This window comes from Leopardus geoffroyi, chromosome D2 (genome assembly GCF_018350155.1).
Source record: "Leopardus geoffroyi isolate Oge1 chromosome D2, O.geoffroyi_Oge1_pat1.0, whole genome shotgun sequence".
NCBI lineage: Eukaryota > Metazoa > Chordata > Mammalia > Carnivora > Felidae > Leopardus > Leopardus geoffroyi.
The window spans coordinates 70,509,196-70,535,736 of NC_059334.1; the positions used below are offsets into that span (position 1 = coordinate 70,509,196).

A 26,541-nucleotide genomic window follows, 5' to 3' on the forward strand; every position below is an offset into this window, starting at 1 on the left:
CTGAGCCACCCAGGCACCCCACATAGTAAATTTTAATGCCCCCCCTTTGGGGGAGGGAAGGTCATACTACACACTTTTGGAGACACCCCAAAGGTTGCCTGGCAGTTTTGTACAGAAAGGATTTGGTCCCGTCTGAAGTGGCTTGGGATATTAAAAGTCACTTGAAGTTGGTGGCTCAACCCCTCTGGGCTGGGGTGGACAGGGAAGTGGTCTGGGACAGATGGGCAGACCTTGGGTGTGGGCTCAAGTTCTTATGGACAGAAGTAGTTGATCCTGGGGGGCTGCTGGGGTGGCTGAGGGCAGCCCGAGTGCTCAGGCTGGGTAGAGCCTACTCTAGTGGCCTTTGTCTGCCCAGTCCGCCAGCTCAGTGCTCTGGAACCATAGCTGGGTCTCCCTCTGGGCACCTTCCATGGAGTCGCTGGCCCGGATGATGTGTCTGCTGATGTGGATGCTGAAGTCCCCACCTCCTCCGTGGTGCTGGGGAAAGTCTCAGCTGAGTCCATGTGTCCTGTCATGGCCCTTGAAGAGCAGACCCCTTTGGGGTCTTCCCAGACCATGACCGCCATGGGGCCAGAGCTCCTATAGCTGATGAGGGCTGGGTAGAAGGGCTTCTTCTGCGGGTCATGGCAGTGCTGGGCAAAGTCTCTATCTGGTTGCCTGCAGCACCTTCATCCCCACCAGCTTGAAGGTCCTCCTCTCAAAGCGCCGGATCACATCCCCAGTGAGCCACCACTGCACCCCTGTGGCTTCACCGCCACCAAGGTCCGCTCGCTCCCGGGTCCAGGAGGACCCCTGGAGATGGGGTGTGTGAGTGGGCTTGGACCCGTGACTCGCGGGCCGTGCAGCAGCCCCCACAGGATGGCGTGCCCCAAGAGGCCACCCATGTCCGCCCACCCGAGGGCCTCTGGCTGAGGGCCAAATGCTGCTGCTACACTGTTGAATTTCATGCACATGTTAAACAATAGAAGCCTGAACCAAAAGACTGCGCGCTCTAGGATTCCATTTCTATGAATGGCAAAACTAATCTAGAATCGTAAGTCAAACTACTGGTTGCTTTTGAGGTGGGATTGCCAGATAAAATACAGCCCACCCGGTAAGATTTGAATTCCAGCTTTAGACTAATGTCTTACTGTAAGTATGTCCAAGGCACTATTTTTATTTGCTAAATCTGGCAACCCTACTTTGCGGGGACATTGACTTGGAGGGCGCAGGAGGATGGCTTCTGCGGTTTTGATAATATCCTATTATCCTAATGTGGATGGTAGTTACATGGGTGTGTCTATTAGCAAGAATTCAGCGAGGGGGGGCGCCTAGGGTGGCGCAGTCGGTTAAGCGTCCGACTTCAGCCAGGTCACGATCTCGCGGTCCGTGAGTTCGAGCCCCGCGTCGGGCTCTGGGCTGATGGCTCAGAGCCTGGAGCCTGCTTCCGATTCTGTGTCTCCCTCTCTCTCTGCCCCTTCCCCGTTCATGCTCTGTCTCTCTCTGTCCCAAAAATAAATAAATGTTGAAAAAAAAAATTAAAAAAAAAAAAAAAAGAATTCAGCGAGGGGAGTGTTCGCGGCTTGTGCACTTTACGAATGCTCTCCTTCCACAAAAAAGTTTAAAAAGTTTTGATAGAATGATAAAGGAAGAGCCAGGAGTCCTGGGTTCAAACGGTAGCCTTTTGGGTTCAGTTTGTCCAAGTCTCCGTTTCTTCATCTGTTAAGCAGAAATCATTTTAACAAGAGCTATCCTACTAACTTCATGTTAGGCAGGGAGGAAATGGGGGTGCAGAGAGGTGCAATACCTTGTTCAGGGCAACCCAGCTGGTGAGTGGCACTGACAGGTATACGCCCATCATTCTAGAACCCACGTGCTGTGCCTCATTCTCCCGCTTGCCTCTTGGAAAGTGCTCCTAAAACTGTAAAAGTCTCGCCAAACATCAGACCTGACTTATAATTACTTAGGGCAGGAAATTTTAATAAGTTCAGAGTGCGGTTGGTCGTTGAACAACACCGCTTGGAGCTGCGCGGGTCCACTTATACATGGATGTTCTTACAGTGCAGGAGTGTAAATGTATCTTTTCTTCCTTATTGCTTTCTTAATAACTTCTTTTCTCTAGCCTACTTTATGGTAAGAACACAGTATATAATACACAGAGCATACACAGTATGTGTTAATTGACTGTTGATGTTATCAGTAAGGCTTCTGGTCAACAGCAGGCTATCAGTAATTGATTTGGGGGGAGTCAAAAGTTAAACATGCATCATCTATTGTGTGTGTGTGAGGAGGTCAGTGCCCCTTACCCCCTGGCCCCCTGCCCCCCGGCGTTGTTCCAGGTCCAAGTGTATTTGCAAAATTTTAAAAGTGTGAGTGCATTTCCCAGGTGCTAGCTTTCCCAAAGCTAGCTTCGGATTCTCAAAGGGGTCTCTGACACCCTCCCCTAAGAAGCACAAGAGCCAGAAGAGCCCCTGATCTAAAGGGGATGCTCCAGTCCAGAGTAACCGGTAACAGCCTTGACTGGACCGAACCCCACAAGGGTTCTCTTCTTCCCATTTGACTTGCCTTTTTTTCTTTCCTCTTTAGCCCTAGGCAAACCACTTCTCCGGGCGGGGGGGGGGGGGGGGCACCTCTCAGTGGCCTCCCACCTGAAAGCAGAGGCCTGGGGTGGGAGGGTGGCGGGCTTCCTTCACCAGGAGCAGCGCTCTTGCTTAATTAGTGTTTATGAAGGGCTGCGTGTTATTAAATTACTAGACACTGGAGACCAGGCCTTGGGGGTTTTCGAAATCTGTCTTGCTGCCCTCCCTAACTGGGTGGGAGGGATTTGCTTCGAGGGACAGAGGGAGGACTGTGGTTGGGGACACTCTTATGGTGGGGCTGCCCCCTTCCGATGGACAGCACCACTAAGAGATCCAAAAGACTCTTTGCCGCAATTTTCCAGCTTGTCTTTGGTTTGAGAGCCACCATTCCAGATGTGTTTGTTTTGAGTTCAGGCACTTTTCCTTTGTATAATCCAGCCACCCTTGAGAGGTGTAACTAGGAGGGATAGAATAACAGCGGTAGAGCTAAGGTGCACTGAGCCCTCTCACGGTGCCATGCTTGTGCTGAATCTGGGCATTCAATCTACCATCTGGACACGGAGGCGAGTAACAAAGTCTGCCCTGATTGAAGATCTCTGTGATCAAAGCAAGTTGACATGCTATTTCATGGAATTGTAATGATAACACTCAGACATAGGTCTTATGTCCCCACTTTATATGAGCAAAGAGAGTTAGAATGATTTTTGGATGGACCTCAGGGCACACATTCAGACATGGCAGAGTCAAGATTTGAGCTCTTCCGGTGAGACCAAGATGCCTTCTTGTGCGGGGCATAGGTTCTCAGCAGGGAGTGGAAGTGTCACAATTTAAAGAAACTCCCTAGGCCATTCTGAGACAGCCCCTGGTTGACAGGGGGAAGGGGGAGATGGTCAGAGGACTAAGTGACTTACTATCAGGAATGAGGTTATCATATGCCTTCCAGAGAGGGGGGTTTCGGTGTAGAGCAGCGGGGGTGATTTTGCTCCATACCGCCCCGGCCTCCAGGGGACATATGACAATTCCTAGAGGTCTTTTTGTTTTTGTTTTTACTGTTACAACTGAGGGCGCAGTGTCAATGTCAGCTAGTGGGTAGAGACTAGAGATGCTGCTCAATGTCCAACAACATCCAGGACAACCCTGCACAACAAAGAATTCGTCCAAAATGTCAATGGCACCCAGGCTGACGAACCTGGTGCTGTTTAGGGACTGGGAATGTAAGGAATGGGATAAGTTGAGGGGAGAGCCCTGGGCATCCCACAAGCATGGTGGGCGGAGGGGGGGCGGGGAGAGGTGGGCCTTGAGGACAAATACTATCCAATTCACAGTGTAGCTGAGGGCTGGGTGTGAGTTTTACTTCAAAGGAAATTATCTTTTTGCCAAGCTCCTCTTTTTACCCCCGATATATCGCAGAAAACTCGTGAGGGTGATTCCGTTGTTGGGTTGGCCCAGGAACCAGTAGCAAAAAAAGACCTCTACCTGGAATCAGGAAACTTGAATCCCAGTCTCAGCCTGGCTACCCTCAGCCATGTGATGCTCGGCCTGCCTGGATCTCTTGGACCCTCAGTTTCCTTACCTGTAAAATGGGTAATTACACTTGCCCTCTACTTCACACGGTGTTGTGAACAGCAAGTAAATGTATGAGAAAAGGTTTATAGATGGACGATCCCCTTTCACACACAAAGGATGCCACCGTGAAACCTGCAGGCAGGTCACTGAGCACATTTAGGGTGGATGGGGCTTATTAGTAATTTTCAAATTAAAGGCATGACATGGGATCCTTTGCCACTGATGTGCTTTGAAATTCAAGTCTGAGGGCATATTCGACAGAGGCTCAAAGTTATGTATTGGATGCAATGTCAGCAACAAGTACCTCGAAACGTCCCCAAAGTTGGAATGGATACAAGAGAGGAGGAAAGTCAAAGGATTTATTTTTGAAAAGAGAAAAAAAGCGTTATCTTCCTTTATGACTGTGCAAATAACCCGTACCCAGGTGTTAATCCCGAACAGAACCAGATAGTATAAAAAAGCAGACAAATGAAAGTCAAAATGTCTTCGTTGACATTTTGGGGCACATCCTTTCAAGTATTTTTAATGAACAATTTCCCTTTTAAAAAAAGAACTCTATAATACATGCTGTTTTGTAGCCGGCAAAAATAAATAAAATAAAATAAAATAAAATAAAATAAAATAAAATAAAATAAAATAAAATAAAACAAAACATGAACAGCGGCCAGATGATCACATTAGAAAGACGCTTCTCCTAAGGAAGGGTAGGCAAGGTTCCTTCAAAGAAGAAAACGCTGAAAGACAATGATAGCCGATCCTTCCCTAAGAAATGCCCCATCTGGTTTCTAGAGTCATCATCTTGCCTGTTGGGGATGGAGGTGGGTGGCAGGGCCTGGAAGAGCTAGGAGGGTCTCACAGGCATAGTAGGCACCATCATTCACATGGCTTCCTGCCCCCCGCCCCGCCATGAACCTGGCAGGAGGGGGAAGGGAGAGTGGGCGGGGCCTCTGAGGATTCTTCCCTGCCCAGCAGTGGGGTTTCTCCAGGAGCAGAGCCCTTGGCTGGGTAGAGGCAAGGAATGTTTACGCCTGTGCCGTGACCGACATCAAGGACCTGGACTGTCGTTAGAAAGCGTGGCAGAATCAGTGTCTGGGTACACACGCATGGAGAAAGGCCACCTTTCCGAGCGACGGGGTTCTGGGAGGGGTCCTTGTGCTTCTTATGGGGTTTTGAGGTCATTATAACCTCTCACTCTTGGCATCCTGGAACCTTTAAGAAATAACGATTAATGCCTTCCCTCCCGCTCTAGGTATTTACAGCGTGCCCTCAGGCTACCAAGAAACGGAGTCGGCTGCGGATGACAGTCAACCGGAAGCCTCCCTCCTGGCCCAACCCCGTGCTGCAGGCTGTTGTCTACACTGGGACCCGAACTCACTCCGGACGCCGGAACTCATCATGTATCCTTCTTCCTTTTTTCCCCCCTGTTCAAATGAAGGAAAGTTTCGTTAGGAAATAGAATCCACAAATATCATTGGAATTTGCAGAAACAACTGGGGTTTTTTGCAATGCAGTCCAGTCTCAAGTGATTCGTTCGACATAGATTTAGTCCTTCCTCAAGGACAGACTAGGGCTCAAAGCTGGTGTGGATTCCTGGGGGGAAACCAAGCCTAAAATCTTCACACTCTAGACCTGGACGTCTCCTTCGATCCTTCACCTCCTTTATCCCGTGATGCTTTTGGCCAGAAGCAGGTGTATCAGCCCACACTTAGATAAATTACAAGGGGAACAATGGCATTGTCCCCTCCTGAAATTTCACCTGCTCTGTCCCTTGAACAGACGTAAACCACCTTGTGAGACCGCTCCATGCTGGCTGACATTGTCTTTGCCTCAGTTTAAAGTGCTCGTGTTTTTGTGGAGGGTGCTTGGATATCCATGACATTTCTGAACATAACAATGAGTTTGGGCCAGTGAGGATGCTTTGTAAGAGAGGATGGGGTCACTGAAGCTATTTTTAAAAAAAGAGAAAGAAAAGAAAACCTCAGGCATTTTAATATGTTAAATACAGACCCAATTATTAATTCTAAAGACTTCCACAAATCAACCTAGATGAAACTTTTTTCACCTTTTTCTGCCTTTTCCCCCCTTCTCAGAAACACTTAGACCTACCCTATGGCAATGACTGTCGGGAAGTCTCTATCCTGTATATCAGGGTAGCACAAATAATTCAGCATAAAGCAGCCCAGTTCCTGTAGCCTGGCATTAGGATAAGTATATCTTAAGAAAGTTCTTATGCAGACTTGGCTTCAGGCAATAAAACGTCATAGACGTATAACTGTAGCAAGCGAAATTTCTAGGGAGCAAATTAGGCTGAAAACATTTTCTCGAGACGGCTAGAAAGGAATCATACACCACCCCAAAATAAGGCAAGTTATGCAGTAAATGTTTCATTTATTGGCCTTCTTCCATTACTATTAGGGTTAAAAGACATCTTGTCAATAAGAAATGTGTATTTATGGAGGACTGATGTCTTTCGCAAGGCGGCTCCTGTCATAAGTACCTATAGCAGTAGTGATCAGCTTATGAAGGCAGATGATGAAACTCTGTGCAAATGCATACATCTCCCCATTAACCCTTGGATCATCAGGCATTATTGTCATTTTATTACCCGGACCTGTCATTAGCCGAAGCAAGGTGATCAAGCCAGGCACTTCAGGAAAATGCCAGAACAGAACAGTGTTCCTCAGGGGTTCAGGAAGAGGGTATATATGCCTTTCCGTGTCCCTGGACAGCGCCACTGGGGAGAAGTAAAAGGATGCCTGTGAAGTGAGCCTTTTTTTCCCTACCCCTTCCTCCTGCTAAAATGGAAAACTCTTAGAGGTGTCCAATTTTTAGTGTGCCTATGTTGGCTAAGGGAGTAGCTTTCCTCAAGGTCCAAATAAGGAACCATCACCCACGCAGAACAAAAAGCAAACAGAAAATCTCACAGTGGAAGCAGGACTTTGGCTTCAAAACATTTCCCCATTTTATAGCTTCCTTATGTTTTCAGATTCTTTTTTTGGCTTCCCTCGGTCAGCACCCTCCCTGCACAGATAAGTCCAACACAGTGGGTTGGATCATCCATCTTGGAGCCTGAATCTTTAGGGGAAAAATCACACGGCACACGTATGCCCACACGCGTACATGTGCAGGTCACTGTGGAGCGTCATTTAGCGGAATGTTGAGGAACCACTGGGGGAGCTGAGTATGCTTGACCACACGTATTCTTTACTTCTGGCGAATCTGAGCAGGCCATCCTTGTTTTTCCTAAATTCCAAAGCCAAACTTCCAAGGCGCTTTGTCGTCTTTGCTTGTGTGCTGCTGAACCTCTTGGCGTAACTGGGGTCTGGGCTGAAAGCATGGAATCATGGGCCCTCTGAATGGTAAAAAAGGACCTAGGAAAATACCCAGTCCAACGACCTCACCCGACAGGTGACAGGTGGAGGACACAGGTAACGCTTGGCCTATTTCTGCCATCCCCATTAAGCACATTCCCATTTTTCAGAGGGCACCTACCACTCTACCATGGTTCCCCCATAAGGAACCAACACCTGAAGAATGATTTATATCGACTGGAAACTTCCTTTTCACATTCCTCAATAGGGATGAACAAGGAAGTATCCCTGGGAAAGGTGACCTGTTCACTTAGTTTTCGAAGTAAAATGCAGATCCTAGTATCAACACATGTCCACAGGGATTTAATAGAGCGACAGCCGAAAGGGGAGAAGAAAACAGAGAGGTGAAGAAGCAGAAAGGCAGTGGATGGGGAGGAGAGACAGGAAGACAGAGAGGCTGAGACACAGTCTCCTTAGAATTCAGGACCTGGGCTGGCCCCAGGAATGGGCACCAGGAAAGAGGTCACTTCCTCCCCATCCTGCCCACTCCCAAATACGCAAAATCCCCTGGCTTGGGCCAAAGTCAGAACTGGTCTGGTTTCGTCCCTGTGTTCTTGGAACCCTTGCTATTTGGGCAGAGCTCAGGATCCTGTAAACCAGGAGTCCTTAGTGTCTGGAGAGAGAAGTTACCTCAACACCTGGACACGAGCCAACTGTTGTTTAAAATTTCACACCAAATCTATAAAGTACATGTCCACATTGTGAGCCAGGCAACCTGACTTTTAAAAAATGTATTATATTACCCTGCTTTTTGCCCATTGCAATTCCACACCCTCTCCCTCCCCTACCTCCTATCTGGGCAGGCATCACCTGAAGCCCTTTTTCAGAGACTCAGGGGTTATTGACCCTCTGAGATCTTGCTGGTCTCCCCAGCCTTTATGGCACGAAGCAATGAAATTAAATGTGGCACATGTGCTATTATGGAATAACTTTTAATTGCTTAATTAAATCAGAGATTTAAAGAAGGAAAGATTCAAGAGTTTCCTTTGAATGAGAAAAATTAGGATATGCCAACATGGATGAGGTTACTAATCATCGCAAGAAAGCCTTTAGTATTTACATATGATAAAAATGCAGGCCAGGGCATTAAAAACAATAAGTACGTGCTTTAAAATTTCAATTCAGTATATTTATGAGCTTTTATTATCCAGGTAGTCCCATAAAGGACATAGAAGTCCTCATTATCCAACTTAATTCAGATCAGGGTTCGATTAAAAAAAAAAATACCACCGCACAGGACAAAGAAATTGCCATAAATTGAGTTCCTATGAATGTGTTCCAGTTTAAGTAAATAAGCCCTTAAAACAGGCTTTAGAAAAGTCTATGCTGTACACAGACAGACTCAGGCACACTAGGTATGCAGGTGACAATTAGCAAGTGTGAAAAGCTATGGTCATTCGCTAAATGTGTAAATCTAAAGGCAACCAAGTGAAAAGACCTAGGAAAAGGAAACTGTTAAATCCATTTGTACATGGATTTAACAGTGAAGCATTTCATTCTTCATGTTTTTACTTAGTGTCTTGAAATAATCCCCTTTCTGTCTCCACTCTCCCTCTTAGAAACTGTGCCCGCCTTATTTATTTATGAAGTCTGAAGGTTAGTCCTACCTGCTGAGACTAATTAGCCCTGTGCTTTGTATCCTATGCAATCCTGTCTGATTAAATGTACACATTTGTTTTACTTCTTTTCTGGCTCCTTCTCACTCTACTTCTGATTTTTCTGATTAATATTAAAGTTGGGAGTTACAGTGATTCTCCTCCATAGGCTCTCCCCCTCCCCATTTTATTTTGCCTGCCTCTTTGCTCTTTAGTGTGCTAATGTGGCTGCGAATTTTTCCCAGTGCAGGGGAATTCATTGGCCTTGTCAATCTTAGTATCATTATTTTTAGTAGTCTTCTCTCTGAGACCTTAGCCTATAAAACAGTTTTGCTGAAACCCAAACTCTCTAAATATTACATGGTAAATTTGCTTTCTTTTAGAAACCTTAGGTGCTGATGGGCCAGTTGGAATGTATGTGAGTTTTTTTGGGGATTGGTGGGATAATTTAGTACATCATGGACCAACACTGTTCCTAACAGACAATTTGCTAATTCCTATTGATTTATTATTATTTTTTTGGTCCCCCTTTTCATGTTGTAGTTTCCTGTCCACTTTCCACTGAATATTTGCAAGAAAATGAGTGTTGCTGCTCCAGCATCCAGGAAGCCTATGTTTTAGGAGTCAGGTCTTTTCCTCTTTAACATAATTCTGTTCCCCATTTTGCAGCAAATCTGCTCCCCAGGCGAGGTGCCTAAAAACAACAATACCTGCCTCAAACCCCAGGTTTTCCACCTCCTCCCTGAGGTCTCTCAGCATCAGCTCAGTTAGCAATTTCCTGCCAGAGCCATCTACATCTTGATTATTTGGCCAGTCTTTTGGGGATTTCATTTCACACCCCCTCCGAGAAAGACTCCAGTACCACTGATCCCAGGGGTTGGTGAACTTTCAGTTTTATTTTCCCTGGCGGTGTTAACGCCCAAACTTTTCACCTCCAAAGGCAGAAGGACTTTGAATCCTAGCTCATTTCCTACCACCTCCAACGTCAGTTACCAGAGGGGGTGGCGGGGAGAACACTTTATATTGTAAAGAACCACGTATTTTTCCTGAAGGGTATTTTTAATGCCCCTGACAAACACTAAAGTATTTGATTGTCTTTTTTTTTGGGGTGGGGGGATAAAAAGTCTTGGTATAATTTATTCTAGCGAGGTTTAAGATTTTATGAAATGACTCACTATTAATAAATAAAAAGGGTAGGGAAGACCTCGTGGGCTGATAGTTTCTTTCCCTGAAGATGACCAGGAACTTTGCCCAGCTCCCCACTTCCCCAAGCTCTCTGAAAGAGGAGGGTTGATCTTTCTTTTTGACCACTTCTGTTAGATCCCCGCCCAAGGGTGGCTGATTTCACTGCTGGACTAACCACTAAGCACCCCCCCCCCCCCGCCCTCCCTTCTCCACGGTACTCTCCTCCTTTTCCCCTTCCTTAAGACTTATTTCTAATATTTCCAAAGTGCACTTTTTCTGGGCCTCTCCCCATCCCCGCCCCCCAAGTGGGCTTTCCTTCCGCCTTCCGCGGCTCGGATTCCTGACTCGGTCGCCACCCCCTTCCCCTCCTCTCCCACTCCGCATTGTCCTTCCGAAGCCGCCCCCCTCCGGGAGCGAGTCCCAGTACCCTCGCCCAGACTCGCGGGCTCGCACCCACTCAGCGCAGGCCTCTCCCCTTGCACACTCCTCCCTTCAACTCCCTCCCCTCTCCTCCCCCGCCCCTCTCCTCCTCCTCCTCTCCCTCCTCCCTCTCCCGGCGCCCGAAAGGATCATTGTTAGCCGCCCCCGCCCCGCCCACCCCGGCTGTTTATTTATGCACACGTCACCGGGCCGGCCCCGCCCCCCGGCATCTCATTAAGCGAGTGTGTTCCTCTCGCCCTGTCAATAATCTCCGCTCCCAGACTACTCCGTTCCTCCGGATTTCGATCCCCCTTTTTCTATCTGTCAATCAGCGCCGCCTTTGAACTGAAAAGCTCTCAGTCTAACTTCAACTCACTCAAATCCGAGCGGCACGAGCTCCTCCTGTATCTTCGGCTTCCCCCCCCTTTGCTCTTTATATCTGACTTCTTGTTGTTGTTGGTGTGTTTTTTTTTACCCCCCTTTTTTATTTATTATTTTTTTGCACATTGATCGGATCCTTGGGAACGAGAGAAAAAAGAAACCCAAACTCACGCGTGCAGAAGATCTCCCCCCCTTTCCCCTCCCCTTCTCCCTCTTTCCCCTCCCCAGGAGAAAAAGACCCCAAAGCAGAAAAAAAAGTTCACCTTGGACTCGTCTTTTTCTTGCAATATTTTTTTTGGGGGGGGGGCAAAACTTTTTGGGGGTATTTTTTTTTTTTTTTTTTGCTTTTCTTCCTCCTTCATTTTCCTTCCAAAATTGCTGCTGGTGGGTGAAAAAAATGCCGCAGCTGAACGGCGGTGGAGGAGATGACCTAGGCGCCAACGACGAACTGATTTCCTTCAAAGACGAGGGCGAACAGGAGGAGAAGAGCTCCGAAAACTCCTCGGCAGAGAGGGATTTAGCTGATGTCAAATCGTCTCTAGTCAATGAATCAGAAACGAATCAAAACAGCTCCTCCGATTCCGAGGTAGGAAAAGCCCCTCGGGCTGGTGGGGTCTTGAGTCTATTTCCTGGGCTTGGCAAACGGTGCCGAGAGGGAAGGAATCGGGGCCGGCGGCGCCGCGGGGCCGGGCGGGCGGCGTGTGCGCGCGGTGCCACCATTGCAGAAACTTGTAACCCTGTTTTCTCTCCCCCCCCCAACCCCCCCACCCCGCTGATCTTTTTTCTCCCCCTTCTCCCCCCTCTGCGTGGCGTTTGCCCCTCGCCCTCCCCACCTCCACCCCTCCGGGAAGGCGGAAAGACGGCCTCCGCCTCGCTCCGAAAGTTTCCGAGATAAATCCCGGGAAAGTTTGGAAGAAGGTGAGTACGCCCCGCGCGCCCCGCAGCCGCCCGGAGCCGCCCCCCGGGCCCGCCGCCCCGCGCGCCCCGGCCCCGCGCCCCGCTCGGCCCGGCCGCGCGCCGGCCCTGCCGGGGCGCCCGGCTACTTGGGGCACTTTCTAAAAAGTTTCTCCTCGCTCTCTCCCGCTCGGCGCGGCCGCCGCCGTCCCCTCGCCGCCCCGCCATGTTAGCGGCCAAGAGGCAAGATGGAGGGCTCTTTAAGGGGCCACCGTATCCCGGCTACCCCTTCATCATGATCCCCGACCTGACGAGCCCCTACCTCCCCAACGGATCGCTCTCGCCCACCGCCCGAACCGTAAGTGCCTCCGCGCCCGGCCCCCGCCCGCTGCCCGCCCGCGCCGCCTGCCCGGCCCCGCATGCGGCCCCTGCCCTGCCCCCTCCCTCTCTCCCTCCCCTCCCCTCCCTCTCTCCCTCCCTCCCCGCCCCCCCCTCCGCCTCCTCCCCTCCCCGCCTCCCCTCCCCCGCTCGCGGCCCAGGCAGCCCAAAACTCTCCAAACTTTTCTGCCTTTTGTGGACTGGATTTGTTTGCACTTCGCCATGTTCTTGCTTTCAGTTTGCTGCCTCGTGATGTTGGGGAGACCTTTCTTTCCAAGCAGGGTTTTGTTGGGGGGACGGGAAACAGAAGAACTTTTTTTTTTTTTTTTTTTTTTTTTGCGCTGATTCCCCCCTCCCCCGTGGTGGTGTTGTTTGTTTCTTCACCCTGGGAAGATGACTGTGTGGCTCTTTTCTTTTCGCTCTCTCTCCCTCTCCCTCTCTCTTCCTTCCCTCTTCTGTGGCGTCTTGGGTTTTCCCCGGTTAACCCCTTGGCTGCCGCTGCCGGGGCCCGAGTGACCGGGCTGGCGCCCGACGCGCGGGGTAGAGAGTGGATTTTCCTGCAGGCGTTGGACTGGAGAAGTAGCGAGCGCGCGGAGCCCGGGGCCCGGGAGAAGCGCCTCGGCTTTCTCTTTCGGCTGGTTATTTATTTAGCTTTCTAGTGGTGTTCGCTGGCTTTCAGCCCCCCCTCCCCCTTTCCCCTGGAAGGTCACCCCTCCTAGACTGGTCCCACTGCAAACTTGGGGGCTTTGGGATTGCTTTTCTTTGGCAACCCCGCAGGGCCCCGAGCGCCCTGGGCGCGGTGTGGCGGGCTCGGCTGCCCGGAGCGCCGGCTGCGGGCTCTCTCGGGCCGCGCCGAGTGGGGAGGCCCCTGTGACCGGGTTCTTGGTTTGTGTGCAGCCGGGATGGCTTCCTTTGAGCGGACTCGATGTATTTCCAGGGAATTTGGGTGCCTTGGGGTTTATAGCTTGGTCTGCGTTCGCCAGCTTCCGAGAAGGCCCTCATTGGGCCCTGGGGGAGGATCAGAGACCAGGGTTTGCGGGCCCAGCGGTGTGTAGAGAGTGCGGGAGGCCAAGGGCACCTCTCCTTCAAGGGAGTGGGCTGCTGCTCGCGGGCCACCCAACTTTGGGGACCCCAGGGCGGCACCGGGTGCTAGGCTCCGCGGGTGCTTTCCGCAGCGAGCGTTCCGCGCCCCCTTGACATTTGTTAATAAGGCTCATCCTGTTCCCGGACCGTCCTCTGCTCCCTGCCCTCATCCTGAACCCCGTCCCCCGCCCCCAATCCCACCCTCCTCTAAAAAGCCTGGATTGCCGGTCTCTAGACGCAACCTCTAGACGTTTGTGCCTGGTTTCCAGGGATTGTCATTTTGCACCTTTTCTGGTTTGGGCCCCCTACCCCTTGTTTACACACACGATTTTTTTTTTTTTTTTTTTTTTTTCGGTAACTCGAGATAGCAATTTGAAATAATGTACCCAGTGTTCAGCAGCCGTGAATTCGGTGCTAATGGCCGAGGGCTTGCCGGATGGGAGTCGATCCGATCTACAAGTGTTTTTAAGCATTAAAATATTAACTATCAGGTTTTACTTGTTTTTTGGGCCCTGGCAAAAAGGGCACGGGCATGCTAGACCGGTCACTTTTTATGGCTAGGAAAGAGAAATAATTATCCCCCCCCCCCCCCTTCCCTGCACCCAGGCTTCTGCGTGCTTGGGAAGCTGGTAGAGCGTTTCAGCCCGACCTCCTACTACAGGGCCAGCTCTTTCAGGCTGCAGGGGCTGGGCTGTGGGGTTGCAGCTCAAGGGGAGGCACAGTCCGGTTACGTTGTATTTTTCTTGGGAGATTGTGGGCATGCTAAACCCGGAGCATTCGGCTCAGAAACAGAGGGTTTGTGTACTAACCAACCCGACCAAGCAACATTCCAAAGTAACCCTGAGAATTTCTTACTCCCCTCCCCCTACGATGGAGTCTCTCCGGTATTATTTAAAAATCCACTTGGCCATCAGAAAGGCCAATCTGAATATTGAGCTTTGATGGCGGGCTTCTTGGCCTTCTTGACTCTTTTCAAACTCCCAGCCTGACCGCTGGGGATCTTGCCATACTGTCGCCTAAAACTTGAACGGTGGTGTTGTGCTGTAATTAGGAAACAGCGAAATTGTTAAAGGCAAATAAACGATTTCCCGGGGCGAAAAAGGAAGGCTCCCAACCATCGGTCCCCTTTGTGGGCATTATAGGAATAGACCGCTCTAGTTCTTTTAATTGTGGACGTAGCGGGTGGCCTTGTGCTGTGACATCAGATTGAGTAGGAGAGGACATTTCTGAACTCAGTAGGCAGTGTTCGGATTTGCATGTCAAACACCAAGAGACATCTTTGTGTGTGCAGGCCCTTCCTCCTTATCTGTTACCTGGGTTAGATTATGTGCTCCAAAATTAAAGTTATTTATTTAGGCCAGTAAGCAGCGCAATAGACACGAGGACGGGAAGCTGTTGTGTGTCACTCCTGACGTCTTCGATCAGAGGGCCAGCTTGCAATTCTAGATTTCCTACAGCTGCCGAGGGCATCTATAGGCAAGATAGGGGTCTTTTCATGCTCATCTGAAATTCTTCGTGCTTCATAGAGTGTGTTTTTGAGGGCAAGGTATAAAGACAAATTAGCTGTATGCTTTCCTGTTTTCCCGACCCTCCTTGGTGGTGGTGTTTTTGCTACGGTTTCTGTTCCTTATTAGTGTACCTGTAAGCAGCAGCATCCTTTAAAAAACAAACTCTTTGGATCCCTGATTCCTGCTTTTCTATTTAAGAATGTAAAGAATTAAGGAGTATCATTAAATCAGCTATGATGCATAATACATTATCTCAAGAATAATGCTTTAATTGCTGAAGACGCCATGAAGCTCGATAGTAATAATTTTATTTTAAAGCGACAAAGATTTCTGCATAGCATTAATTTAGTCTTTGATACAGTAATAGGAATGGCTTTTAAAAAGACAGATTCGGATACAAAAATACATTAAGGAGAGAAGTCTGGTTAAGTAGATGGGAAGTGATAGAACAACAAATACAAGAATTGTGGTAGCAGTTGTATGTTAGAGATAAAAATACTGTTAGCATATTCAAGTTGGGAGGAAAAAGTAGTGTCCCATTTCTTTTTCCCTTTTGCCACGCTGAGAAATAGGGCTAGGGTGGTCAGAATTCGAGTTAGGTTTGAGATTTCTTTTTAAGACTCGAGTATGAGAGCTCTTGTATCTTTTGTCCCAAACTTCGTTGCTTTTTAACTGAGCTGCTTGCTACTAGGTTGAACAAATAAATAAGCAGCATCTTGAATTCACTTTTGAACTTGGAATCCCAGCATTTAAAAGAAACCAAGAGGGGCCTATTCATTGGGGTTTTATGTAGCCGGGCAAACAAATTCTCTTTCTGGCTTGTGAAAAATGGATGTTTTTCCCTCACTCAAACAACATAATCCTTTCTCATACAAAAGATTTAGACCTTAGAGTGTGAAGGGTTAATGGTGGTCCTTTCCTTGGTTGTCCTCCCACCCCCCACCTTCACCCCTGATTGTTTTGACAACACTTTTCAAAGTGTGACATTCCAAGCCCCTACATAACAATGTAATATTACTGTAATTACACAGGTCATTACATTTTAAATAGAGAACAATAAAATGCTTATCGCCCTGAAAAAGAACAGGTGTTCTTTCCCTTCTTTGGTATTTATGCTAATTGTTTTTCATCTCCTTCAGAAATATTTATGGCGAACATGTTTAGATCCCAATCTCAATGCAACAGTATTAATTCTGTGCTAATCTTTATAGGTTGGAGTTTAATGTCTGCAGGATGGATTACGGGCTGAGCATTCACCCAATAAGTCATATTTTAATGATTATAAATTTAATATGCCAGCGCTTCGCAGTCTGTTGAAATTAAAGCTTTCTGAACCCCCAGAAACAAGCTATTAGGCAGTTGGGGGCCTGAAGTGCTTATCTGGAAGAAGTGTTTTTGGAAACTTTGGACTGCTTAAGGGATGTAGCTTTTACTGATGCCCCCTATCTGATGGAGAAAAGATTTGGAAGCAAACAATCCCGGTTCTTGCTAGGAGTTTTCCACCCTGATTTTCATTTTACTGATACGGATTTCATTTAGAGTCCCTGCTGGAAGCTGGTCAGCTTTCTGTTTCTTAGCAAGCTGTGAAAAAGTTAACAGGAAGGTTTCCGGGGGCTGGCCGATCAAGAATGCTGTTCTGTTAGCAGCGCGGGATATGAGCGCAGATCTGCACGCCATTAAAAAAATACTTGCTTTCAAAAACTAGCATTTTACTAGTTGCACGGGGGGCTGTGCTTTCAGACCTTACAGTGGAAGTCTTTGCAGGGTTTGAATGCCTCCTCACATCCCACGAGGTACCTGGGTGCATGCAAAAAGTGCCTAGATTGTTTCCTTGGTGGAGAAATCCCGGTGCAACTTCTCTTACACGTGCACAGTGGGTAAACTAGAAGGTATCTAAGAGGATTTTACATTTTGTCAGATGTTTCACAACAGGGGCCCCCGAATCACATTAAAAATGCACTGTAGAGAAAGGACAGCTGCAAATTTTTGTGTGGACGCGTGTTTCTGGACCATGACTAAAACTCCGAGGACCTTTTCCCCAGCTGTCTGGAAGTTATGTGGAAGTTGGTTTATTGGCAGTTAAGTATGAGACAACCTGGATTTAGCAGAGGCTCTCTCCTACACAGGAAGTAGATGACATTATATTGGGGGAAGGGACGAGACTGCAGCCAGGGAGTGATTTACTCCCTTTCTTGTTTTTTTAAACCATAGAGTTGCCAAATAAATAAGCACTTTCCAAGGAAGTAGGTGTAAGCTTTTTAGTCTTGGTAAGTGGAATTAGATGATATCTTTGACCGCATTTGTAACTGTTCTAAGGTGACACATTTCAGAAGTTTGGGAAGGGGGGGCGGCGAATCAGATTCTCGGGGCTTTTATTTTTGAGGGGGGTGCGTGACGTGGGCGTCTGAGTTTCTTCCGCGAGTGAATATTGGCAGCCGTGTGAGTAAATCTTCAACTCTGACTTATAATTGAGCACATTTGTGAAGGAAACGGTTAATTTTACAACCAAAGGCAAGCTTGCACCTCGACAGGTCTGCTGAAAGAAATGTGCCCCAGTCCTTTGCTGGCAAGCGCCACCGGGTCATAAATCCACAGGCTTTATTTACAGCCCATAACACTTATGAATGTTAAGATATTTGACGCCACGTTGGCCTTATAATATTCAAGGTCCGCAGACATTGGCAGTAGCTCAGATTTCTCTCACTAATTATAAGCAATGAGATGGGGGAAGCCCATCTCAGATGCTGCCCTCCCCCCTCCCGTGGCCCCCACCTCTACAATCTGAGCTTACTGAGACAGACCCCCTCTCCTCTGGCAGCTGACTTGTACTTTTCCTCTAGGCTATTGTTATACACATTTATAAAGAGCACTTTCAGGGATGGAAATTCAGTGGGGGCTCTGCACAAATGCCTTTTTCAAAAGCAAAGTTGTTCCGCTGTTTGCATGTTTCGCCTTGTCTTCTGGTTTCTCCTTTTTCCTTTCTTTTCTTTCCTTTTTTCCTTCTCTTTCTTTTCCCTTCCTTTCCTTTTCTTTTCTTTCTTTCTTTCTTTCTCTTTCTTTTTTTTTGGACCGTGTTGCCTATATTGTGCATATTTCCCAGAATACTTAAAGAAACCTGATACGAGAGACTGCTCTTTAATTTATATGATGTTCCACTGAGTTGGAAGGGAAAATACACACGTTGCAGAGTGCACTAGTTAATGGGAGGGTTTAGAAAAAAAAAGTTAGGTGAGTGAGGAGAGTTGATTAAAGGAATTTAATGGATGAGGGGAAAAAATTCCAGGTTTACATTGGGGATGGGAAGGCCTCTCATTTGGTAAAAGTGCACAGTTATCTGGGGAAGGAAACACAGAGAGGTAGCCAGAATAAATGTCTGATTAAGAAAGATTGGAAAAAATATAAGAAGATGGGACAAAAATTGGGGCTTGGGGGAATGGCTTGTCTGAAATTGGGGATTGGAAGTCTCTTATGAGAGGTGGGAGTACCAGGGGGAGGTGCTGTTAAAAACTATTGCTTTGCTCAGCATAGAGTGGTTTCAAGCCACTCCTCACCTAAAACGCTCTATCCAGCAACAGATATGTTTCATATCAGTTATTTGCGTGAGGGTCTAGGGGAGGGGCATTCTGTGGTCGACAGCCCGATGAGAGAGAGCAGGCCAATTATCCTGTTGATGTTAATTTTTATTTTTTAAAAAGTGGGCGGTTCTGGTGTGTTACAGAGGGACCACATGGTGCAGGGGGAGTGGGATCCTGAGGTGTGTGGCTAAGGTATGTGTGTTGAGGGGGACTGATGGCCCTGTCATTTCTGGCGGGATCCTTCCCTCCATCCAACCCAAACTTAAAGACCGCGGCTGAAAGGTTTTATTTTCTAATCAATGGAATGCAGAAACTTACTAGCCCTCAGGGACAGATATGAATCCCTTAACAGCTCATTACAAAGATGGGGATGTGGGATCTATGAACGGGTCATCAGCCGTGGTGTTCTTCGTTTTCCCAGGGTAGGTTTTTCTTCCTTAGGCACATCTGATTTCGGGCTGGTAATTCAGCCCGTTATATTTTATTCTTTTCTTTTTTCTTCTGTCTTTTCTCTCTGTCTCTCTCTCTGTCTCTCTCTCTCTCTCTGTTTCTCTCTCTTTTTTTTTTTTTTTTTTTTTTTTTTTTGGCCATGAAGTAGCCCCAAACAGTTCTGTTTATAGGGGCAGGAATGGCTATTATTAGTGGGATCAGCTCTGAAGGAGTTAAAATTGCTCGCTAAAGTTTGGCATCATGAAAATAAATTTGAGGCCTGGTAGGCATTAGCAGGGCACAGCACATTTACAGAGCTTAATTAGTACGAACTGTAATTGTTCATGGTCTGCCAGAAGAAGTAATGTTCAGGGAAAGTGGAGTCCTTCTCTTGTAGCCTTCAGTTTGAAACCGATAAATCACTTGCATATTTGTGTAGTGATTCAAATGGAGCTAGGACCTCTCCCATCCCAACATGTGGTAAATTGTAAAGTCAATGAATTGCAGATGTAGGCTACAGTGAGATTCTCCAAGAAAATGCAGAATGAATGGGAAAGAATGACGCTATAAATATTTACTGAGAAGATAACTAGGTTCCTGTGTGCTGGGCCAATTATGATGTACTAAATATATTAGCAAAATGCTTAAAAAAAATCGAGAGGATTTGTGTGGGTCTTCGGGTGGGTTGGTTTGTTTTGGAAAGTGGAATAAAAGGCACTATGTTACTGTCCTGTCAGTTTTATTAAGCCGGAATCACAATGGCATACCCAGGGAAGGACACAGGAAACCCACATTAATGCAAATTAATTCGTTATGAGTTGCAGAGCTGTGACTGCTAAGTGGAGTAATGATAGGGCATCATTTTAAGAGTGTTAATGTAGCAACTTTTAATGAAAAATGCTGTGTTAGGAGCATGTCTCAGCCCCTTAGCCCACGTGTTTTTCTATGCTAGAAATGTGTTTTGTACAAGAGCAGGAAATTTGATTCACTTCATTTCCCCCCCCCCCCCACACACACAGTTTAAGAACTTTAATTATGTTTTGATGTTTAAAGAAAATCATCTCATTTTTCTTCAGAAATCAACCCAGAAATCCCTATCACCGTAACCAAGTTCAACTTTTCTTTTTTTTGCTCCAGATTTGCGGCACCGAGTGGAAAAACAATGAATGTAACCCCACCCCCACCCCCCCCAAACCCCCATAGACCTACAGCTATAACTTTCTTGAAGTGATTTTTTTTTTTTTTCCTTCCCTTTTCTTTCATGGAGGATTTTGGTCTCAGGCAATGTTGCAAGTCTTCTTTCCCCAAATGTGAGTAGGTGGATGTGTATGGAAGCTGTAAAACTTAATGATCATTCTCTGACTCATAGCTGATGGTTTCAGGTTGAGGAAAAGAAAAGAAAAATTAATGAGGGTAAATAGACATTGGATGGAACATCGAGACAGTAGGAGAGATTGTTCTGGTGTCTGAAGGCATGCGTTTTGCTGCGGCAGAATTTCTGAAGCAGAATGCCAGGAAGTGAAAAGGGGATGCCTTTGTTAAGTTGTTGTTTTTAGGATGGTACAAATGTTCGGTGTCTAGGTCTGGCGAGGGATGTTTAAACCGGCACACCTACCAGTCAGTGCTGCTTTTGCCTTCCCTATGGAAGGTAGAGGTCCCCTTGGCACTTTTTAAAAGAGCAGGCAGGATAGCCCAGAGTCCTGATCAGGATTGTATTTCCCATTAAATGTAAGAGGTTCGCAGCACAGGGCTGCTGTCTCTGTCCCTAACGGTGCCTGATGACCGAAGAAAATGCCTTAGACCTACTAACGACAAAAATGTTCTCTCTCTTTTTTTTTTTTTTTTTGTAATGTTTATTTCTTTTTGAGAGAGACAGACAGAACGTGAGCAGGGGAGGGGCCGAGAGAGAGGGAGACACAGAATCTGAAGCAGGCTCCAGGCTCTGAGCTGTCAGCACAGAGCCCTATGCGGGGCTTGAACTCACGAACCGTGAGATCATGACCTGAGCTGAAGTCGGACGCTTAACCCACTGAGCCAACCAGGTGCCCCAAAAATATCTGTCTTTTAAGTTAATGACACGGAAATTAAACTTCAAGTGGCTCATGGTAGTGGCTATAGGGTAGAAGGTGGACCCCAGGTCCCCAAAACCAAAACTTTTTAGGGAATGAATCTGGATTGGATTATTGTTTGTTTGTTTTAATAAAAGAGAAAGCCAGGTGACAATAAAACGAATGCTCCACCTCTTACCAATTTAGTGGAATGAATAGGTATAAGAAATCAATCTTCTGAACACTGGAAGTTCACTTAGTGTGGGAGAAACCAACACAGGCTCCCCTTTGAGGAGGAGATGTCTGTGGATGAAAACGTGGTTTTCCTTTTTCTCTCGTCTCTGGGTGTCTCTGATGTCTTATATCTGAAACAGCAAATTGAGGGCCAGTGGTAGTGATTAGAAATAAACCAAGAGCCATCACGATATGATCATCATAAGGGAAGCAGTTAATTGTAAATTGTTGGTTTTTTAATTGCCGGGGAATTGTGCAATCCTGTGCCGGGCACAGCCGCCTCTTTATGGTTCTTCCTCTGGACAAGTGAGGGCCAGATCATCTGGGGGTGTTAGCATGGGTGGGTGGGCTTGGCCATTGTAAACAAGCACACAGGAAGGGAAGGTTTATTTTGTTGAGGGTTTCATGGGAAGGAATTGAAGGAAAGGTCCCCTGGAGTTCTCATCTGGTGAAGCCCCAGGATGCCCCAGGGAGGCACCATGTTGAGGACGCACCGCATGCCCAAGGTATAAGCTGCGCCTGCTGGCCGAGGAAGTGACGCTGCGGAGTGCCGCAGGTGACCAAGGGCAGGGCAGCCCCAGGGGTAGAGGTTCCTAAACCCAGATGGGCCTTAGATGGCTGATCCTTAGATGGATCTCTGAACCTCCCCTCATCGATTCGAAAAAGAAAAGGCCACCCTCTCTTGTTCTTTCCTTTCTTAATAGATTTTTTTACAGAGAGAGAAGTAAATTCTTGTTCCAGTCTGGAAAGCCAAGTTTTTACTGGGTCCTTGTATTTTGTCTTTGTCTTAAAAAGCTGGACTATAAGGAACAAGGCATCTTTGTGTTTTACAGGGAAGCAAAAAGCAGTTTAAAGTGTTATGTTTAAGAAAACAGCATTTGGTAGAAGAGGGGGTGGAAACCCAAAGGAGCAACAAGAAAATTGTAAGTCTGTGTCACTATAGCTGGCGGAAGTTTAGCTCCATATCTCTCCAACGCAGTGGTTACTGGCTGGGAGTAAAGATCTGATTGGAGCTTGTGCTGTGTGTATTTATGAGCTGGTCCGGGTTATTCGGTTTGTCTGGACACCTGAGGAGGGAAGTTACATTGCTTGGGGGTGTTAAAATGGTGTGTGTGTGTGTGTGTGTGTGTGTGTGAAATTAACTTTGTCCAACTACATTCTTAAGGACCTTGCAGTTGCATTTTTCCTGTTTTAATTGCAGCGTTCTCTCTGGGATTGTGTTGTTTGGGTGGTGATTGGACGCAAGGATTAAGAATGGAACCGGACAAGTGAAAATTGAATTTGGATTAGCCACAGTTTCATTAATTTATTCACAAGCCTGTGATTATATGAAATTTCGTTTCCACGACATATAGTTATCAGGTGTCCATTCAATTTTAATTGACAATCTGAGATTCCTGTGGTTACCCTGCGTACAGATTGCCTAGGGCTCCACAGGGTTTGTGGGAAGAAAAGCTTGGACAAGTTTCCATTAAGCTCTGAATCAGGCAGTTGGAAAAGAGGAGAATAAAACCCTGCTGAAAAGGGGGATGAGTTGTTACTGTTGACTCTCGACTTAGAAGCGGAACCCCCCACACCCCACCCCTCAGACAAGAGCTGCTCTCCAGCCAAGCATTCCAACCTGGCAGAGAAAGCTGTCCCTAGCACAAAAGTTGTTTGAAAATGATGCGGAATTGTCACAGAAATTAGTGCAAATCTCCGTTTACTGGCTGGCAGTTTTCATAGGAAGGGCGGGGGCGTGGGGCTCAAAGGGTGCAAATTCATCTTTCTTTTTCTGCAATTCGCTTAGATGAACTGCTTCAGAGTGTGTATGTGTGTGGGGGGCTGGGCTGTGTGGGGATGGGCTTACGGTCAGTTGCTCAGTGTTCATCTTTAGTTGTTTTAGGGAGTGTGGTGCATCGTTCTGCTTTGACAGGTAAAGGACTACATATATATTCATTCCTGGCTTCATCTTTATTGTGGCCTCTTTTCACCTTGATTAGTATTATGTTTTGGGGCAAGCAGTCTCCTAATATTTATAGGCGGTGTTTTTGATTGTTTCTTTGGAGCAGTTACAATGATCTCAGAGGAGCCCATTGGATGTTAAAATGGGGACTTCCAGCCTTATCTCATGAGCAGTATAAATTCAGACTATTTTAAAAATTTGATCGCTTCTGTGTTGTGTTGGTTCAAAAGTTCTTACGTGAATTTCATTTTTCTTCTTCTTTCCTCTCTTTTTGTCCCCCCCCCCCCCCCCCCCCCCCGCCAAACCTGGGCGGACTGATTTTGAACAGTCCTGAACTGTGTGAACAAAATCATTGGATCTAAAACTCACTGGCAAGCTAGGTTACACTTTGTTCTAGTACTATGGAAGTGTTCTGGTAGCAGTAACAGCCGTGGTTTGGAAGTGCCAGCCCCTGCTGCCTTTTGCTGTGAGGTGAATGAGCAGCGATTCCCCAGGACCGACTAATTCCTCCTCATTTGTTCATATGTTGCAAATTAAAATGCATTTCCAGATACTGTTGAGATCCTTTAGTGACTGTTGTATTGTTTATAAAATGAATCAGATAGTGTTTGTTTTCCTGCTCGGGAGGCTCCCACTACTAACAAGCGTTATTTGGGGAAAGGAGAGTTTGGTGAGGCATCTCCATATTCCTTTTTGTTTGGGGACACCCACTTCTTTGATGGGGGCTCTGTAGGGCTTCAGAGGGGAAGGCCCGAGAGAGAGACTTCGTCGTCCCGCCCCCCCACTCGGTTGTGGAGAATCTGAGGGAGCCAGGGACGAGCATTCACCCAGGGGCCAGTGAACAGGCCGTCCTTAGAAACCTTGGTGGCTCTTTGGCAATGGTTGGCTCCCTCTATGGGGAAGTGTGGATTCCTAGAGTGCAGGCTATAGGGACGCTTAGTCATTGCAGAAGAATGCATAAGGCCGTCGGTGGCCCCTGAATTCTGCCTGACACATTTGTTTTCCCCAAAATAGAATTGTGTTTAGGAGCAAGAGCCCAGTTGTCAGAACAGTGGGGGTCTTGTACCTGTTGCAGTCTGTGGCTTCTCAGAACCCTTTCTCACTGCCTGTCCTCACACCTACGTGTCGCAATTCTCGTGGCTTTTTGCAGCACACAGTTAATTCTTCTGCAGCGTCCTGCTCAGCACACTGGCTTCCTTTATGTTTTAATGGGCGTCCGTCTTTCCTTTTCATGTCAATGATTCTCACTCTTGGCCCCCTCCCCCCTCCCTTTTCGCTTATTGAATAGACGCTTTTTTTTTTTTAAAACTTTACCTTAGATTATGATGATTATCTTATCCATAGCAACAAATAAAAATACACAGGTCTTGATTGAATGCCAAGGCTGCAGTTCAATCTAGGAAGGTTTGTCTGCTATTCATAAACTGCTTAAGATGTTTTCTTGTAGTTTGTGACATAAGCAGAACGCTTTGATTTGGTTTCTTTCTACAGCTCCATTTTCAGTCCGGGAGCACACATTACTCTGCGTACAAAACGATTGAACACCAGATTGCAATTCAGGTAGGAAAATGCAAGAGATCCTGAAGCTTGAATTGTCAATAAGTAGGTCTCTTGTGTCTTTTATTCTCTGCCCCTTCCCCCGATCTAGATGGTGATGATGATGATGATGATGATGATGGTGATAGTGGTGATGATGATGATGGGGATGATGGTTGGTGATGATGATGATGGTGGTGGTGGTGACGATGGTGAAGGTGGTGATGGTGCTGGTGGTAGTTGATTGACTCGGGGAGGTGGGAAGCAAAGAAACAAGAGCAGAAATGCTGCCAAAACGATTTAAAGAATATGGAAAGAAAGAGGAGCCTGTGTTTCGTGTTTAGTTTCTTGATCAGGCGTAATGGGCACACAAGACCCCAGCTTGGCTATTGTTTTTGGCTTAGGGAAGATCTTCATTTGAGAGCAAAACGAGGTGGCCGACCTGGAAGAGTGGTGGGGGGAGGGGAGGGGGGGGGCTACTGACAGCCGGAGGGTTGTTTCCAGTGCATCCAGATGACGCCAAGGGGTGCTAAGAATATCACTTTCGACCCGATTGTCCTGAAATGTTGATTTCTCTTGGACCTGTTGATGTATGTCCTTAAAAGTGCTGGGAGGGAGAGGTGACAGAGCCCAGCTTCTGATGAGTGTCCGGTTTCCTGCTCATGTAGTGCTTCCATTCTCTTAAATCCAAAGGCTAAACAGATCACAGACTAATATAGACTCGGAGCTGAACTGGTGCCAGCAGAATGCAGTAGTGGAGGGAGAGCAGACTAATACGATTTTCGTCTGTCTGCCTTGCCTGGCTCTGCCAGGATGGATGTTACTCATGGTGTAACTAATGGTGCCGAAACTTCTGGAGTGTTCCGGTTTAACCCTCTGGAGAGAGGCTTTTGAAGCCTGTTGTGGTGATGGTGAAGTCTGGTTCTGGGTCTCCTCTTCCCGGAAGTGGATGTCGGTTGGTGAAATAATTTACGTTGTTCCGTTGCAGATAACTGGTGTGTCCGTCTGTGGTCTCACCAAACTACAGCCATAGGCCATCTTTGTAGCTCTCCCGTTTCAAATCTGCAGCTTCCTGGATAAGGCTTTCAGACAGCCATGGGCCCCAGCGACACTGTGGATTCTTCCACCAGTGAAAAAAGTATGGTTCTGCAGACATTTTTATTTGATGGATTCCCTCACGTTTTTGTGCTTGTTTCAGGGCAACAGGAGCGAATTGGGAAAATATTTTGTTTGCTCCTGCCGTGTGCTGCTGATCTGATCCCTCTGTGTGTTTTAGGGGAAGGTGGTTTTACCGCCCTCCATCCCCAAGTATTTTCCAGACTGATGTCTCTAGCTAGATGCCGCACTCGTTCTTGCTGGCACACTTCCTGCTGGGCCTTCTGCTTCTTGATGTTGGCGTATTGAGTCTTGCCCCCTGAAACCGGTTTAGTCTCAGGGCTAGGAGAGGGAACAGGCCCAAACCCTAGGTCTTGATGAATGGATAGAGGAACAGACAAATGTCCTGAGGCCTACTACATCTGGTGGAGTGCTGGAGAATCCTGTTGCCCGGGGTGTGGGAATAGGTGAGGTTGAATAGCAGAGTGATCCCTATCTTGGTGTGGAAAGGCTGGCTGGGGCCATGTCACTGGGAGACCAGCCGAGACCAGACCAGCTGTTGTGTCTTTACACCCGTTGCTGAAGCGTCCCTTGTGAGACCGAGCAGTTTGACTTTCTCCAAACCACCTGGCACGGTGCAGGCCATGTGAAGCTCTTTCTCAGGAGGAAGACGGAGTAAATTACAGACCTCATTGTTCGGAGGACTGAAACCATTACCATTCCTCCATGAACAGGTAGTA

The 26,541-nt window shown here is 47.3% G+C and overlaps 1 protein-coding gene and 1 pseudogene across 49 annotated transcripts in view; one reads left to right on the forward strand and one right to left on the reverse strand.

Moving 5' to 3' along the window:
• Positions 1-333: 333 nt before the first annotated feature.
• Positions 334-884, reverse strand: LOC123577312 (annotated as a pseudogene).
• A 10,034-nt stretch (positions 885-10,918) lies between these two features.
• The window catches only part of TCF7L2 (transcription factor 7 like 2), a 202,310-nt gene continuing 186,687 nt past the window's right edge, over positions 10,919-26,541 (forward strand). For 12 of the 49 annotated variants that reach the window (XM_045438921.1, XM_045438926.1, XM_045438922.1 and 9 more), the window contains exons 1-4: positions 10,920-11,662; positions 11,928-11,994; positions 12,204-12,328; positions 24,662-24,730. In XM_045438921.1, coding sequence (XP_045294877.1) covers positions 11,474-11,662; positions 11,928-11,994; positions 12,204-12,328; positions 24,662-24,730 — 450 coding nt within the window. In that variant the 5' untranslated portion in view covers positions 10,920-11,473. Of the gene's footprint in view, positions 11,663-11,927; positions 11,995-12,203; positions 12,329-24,661; positions 24,731-26,541 lie in introns of all 49 variants that reach the window. The other 37 variants (XM_045438958.1, XM_045438963.1, XM_045438934.1 and 34 more) reach the window with 19 other exon arrangements.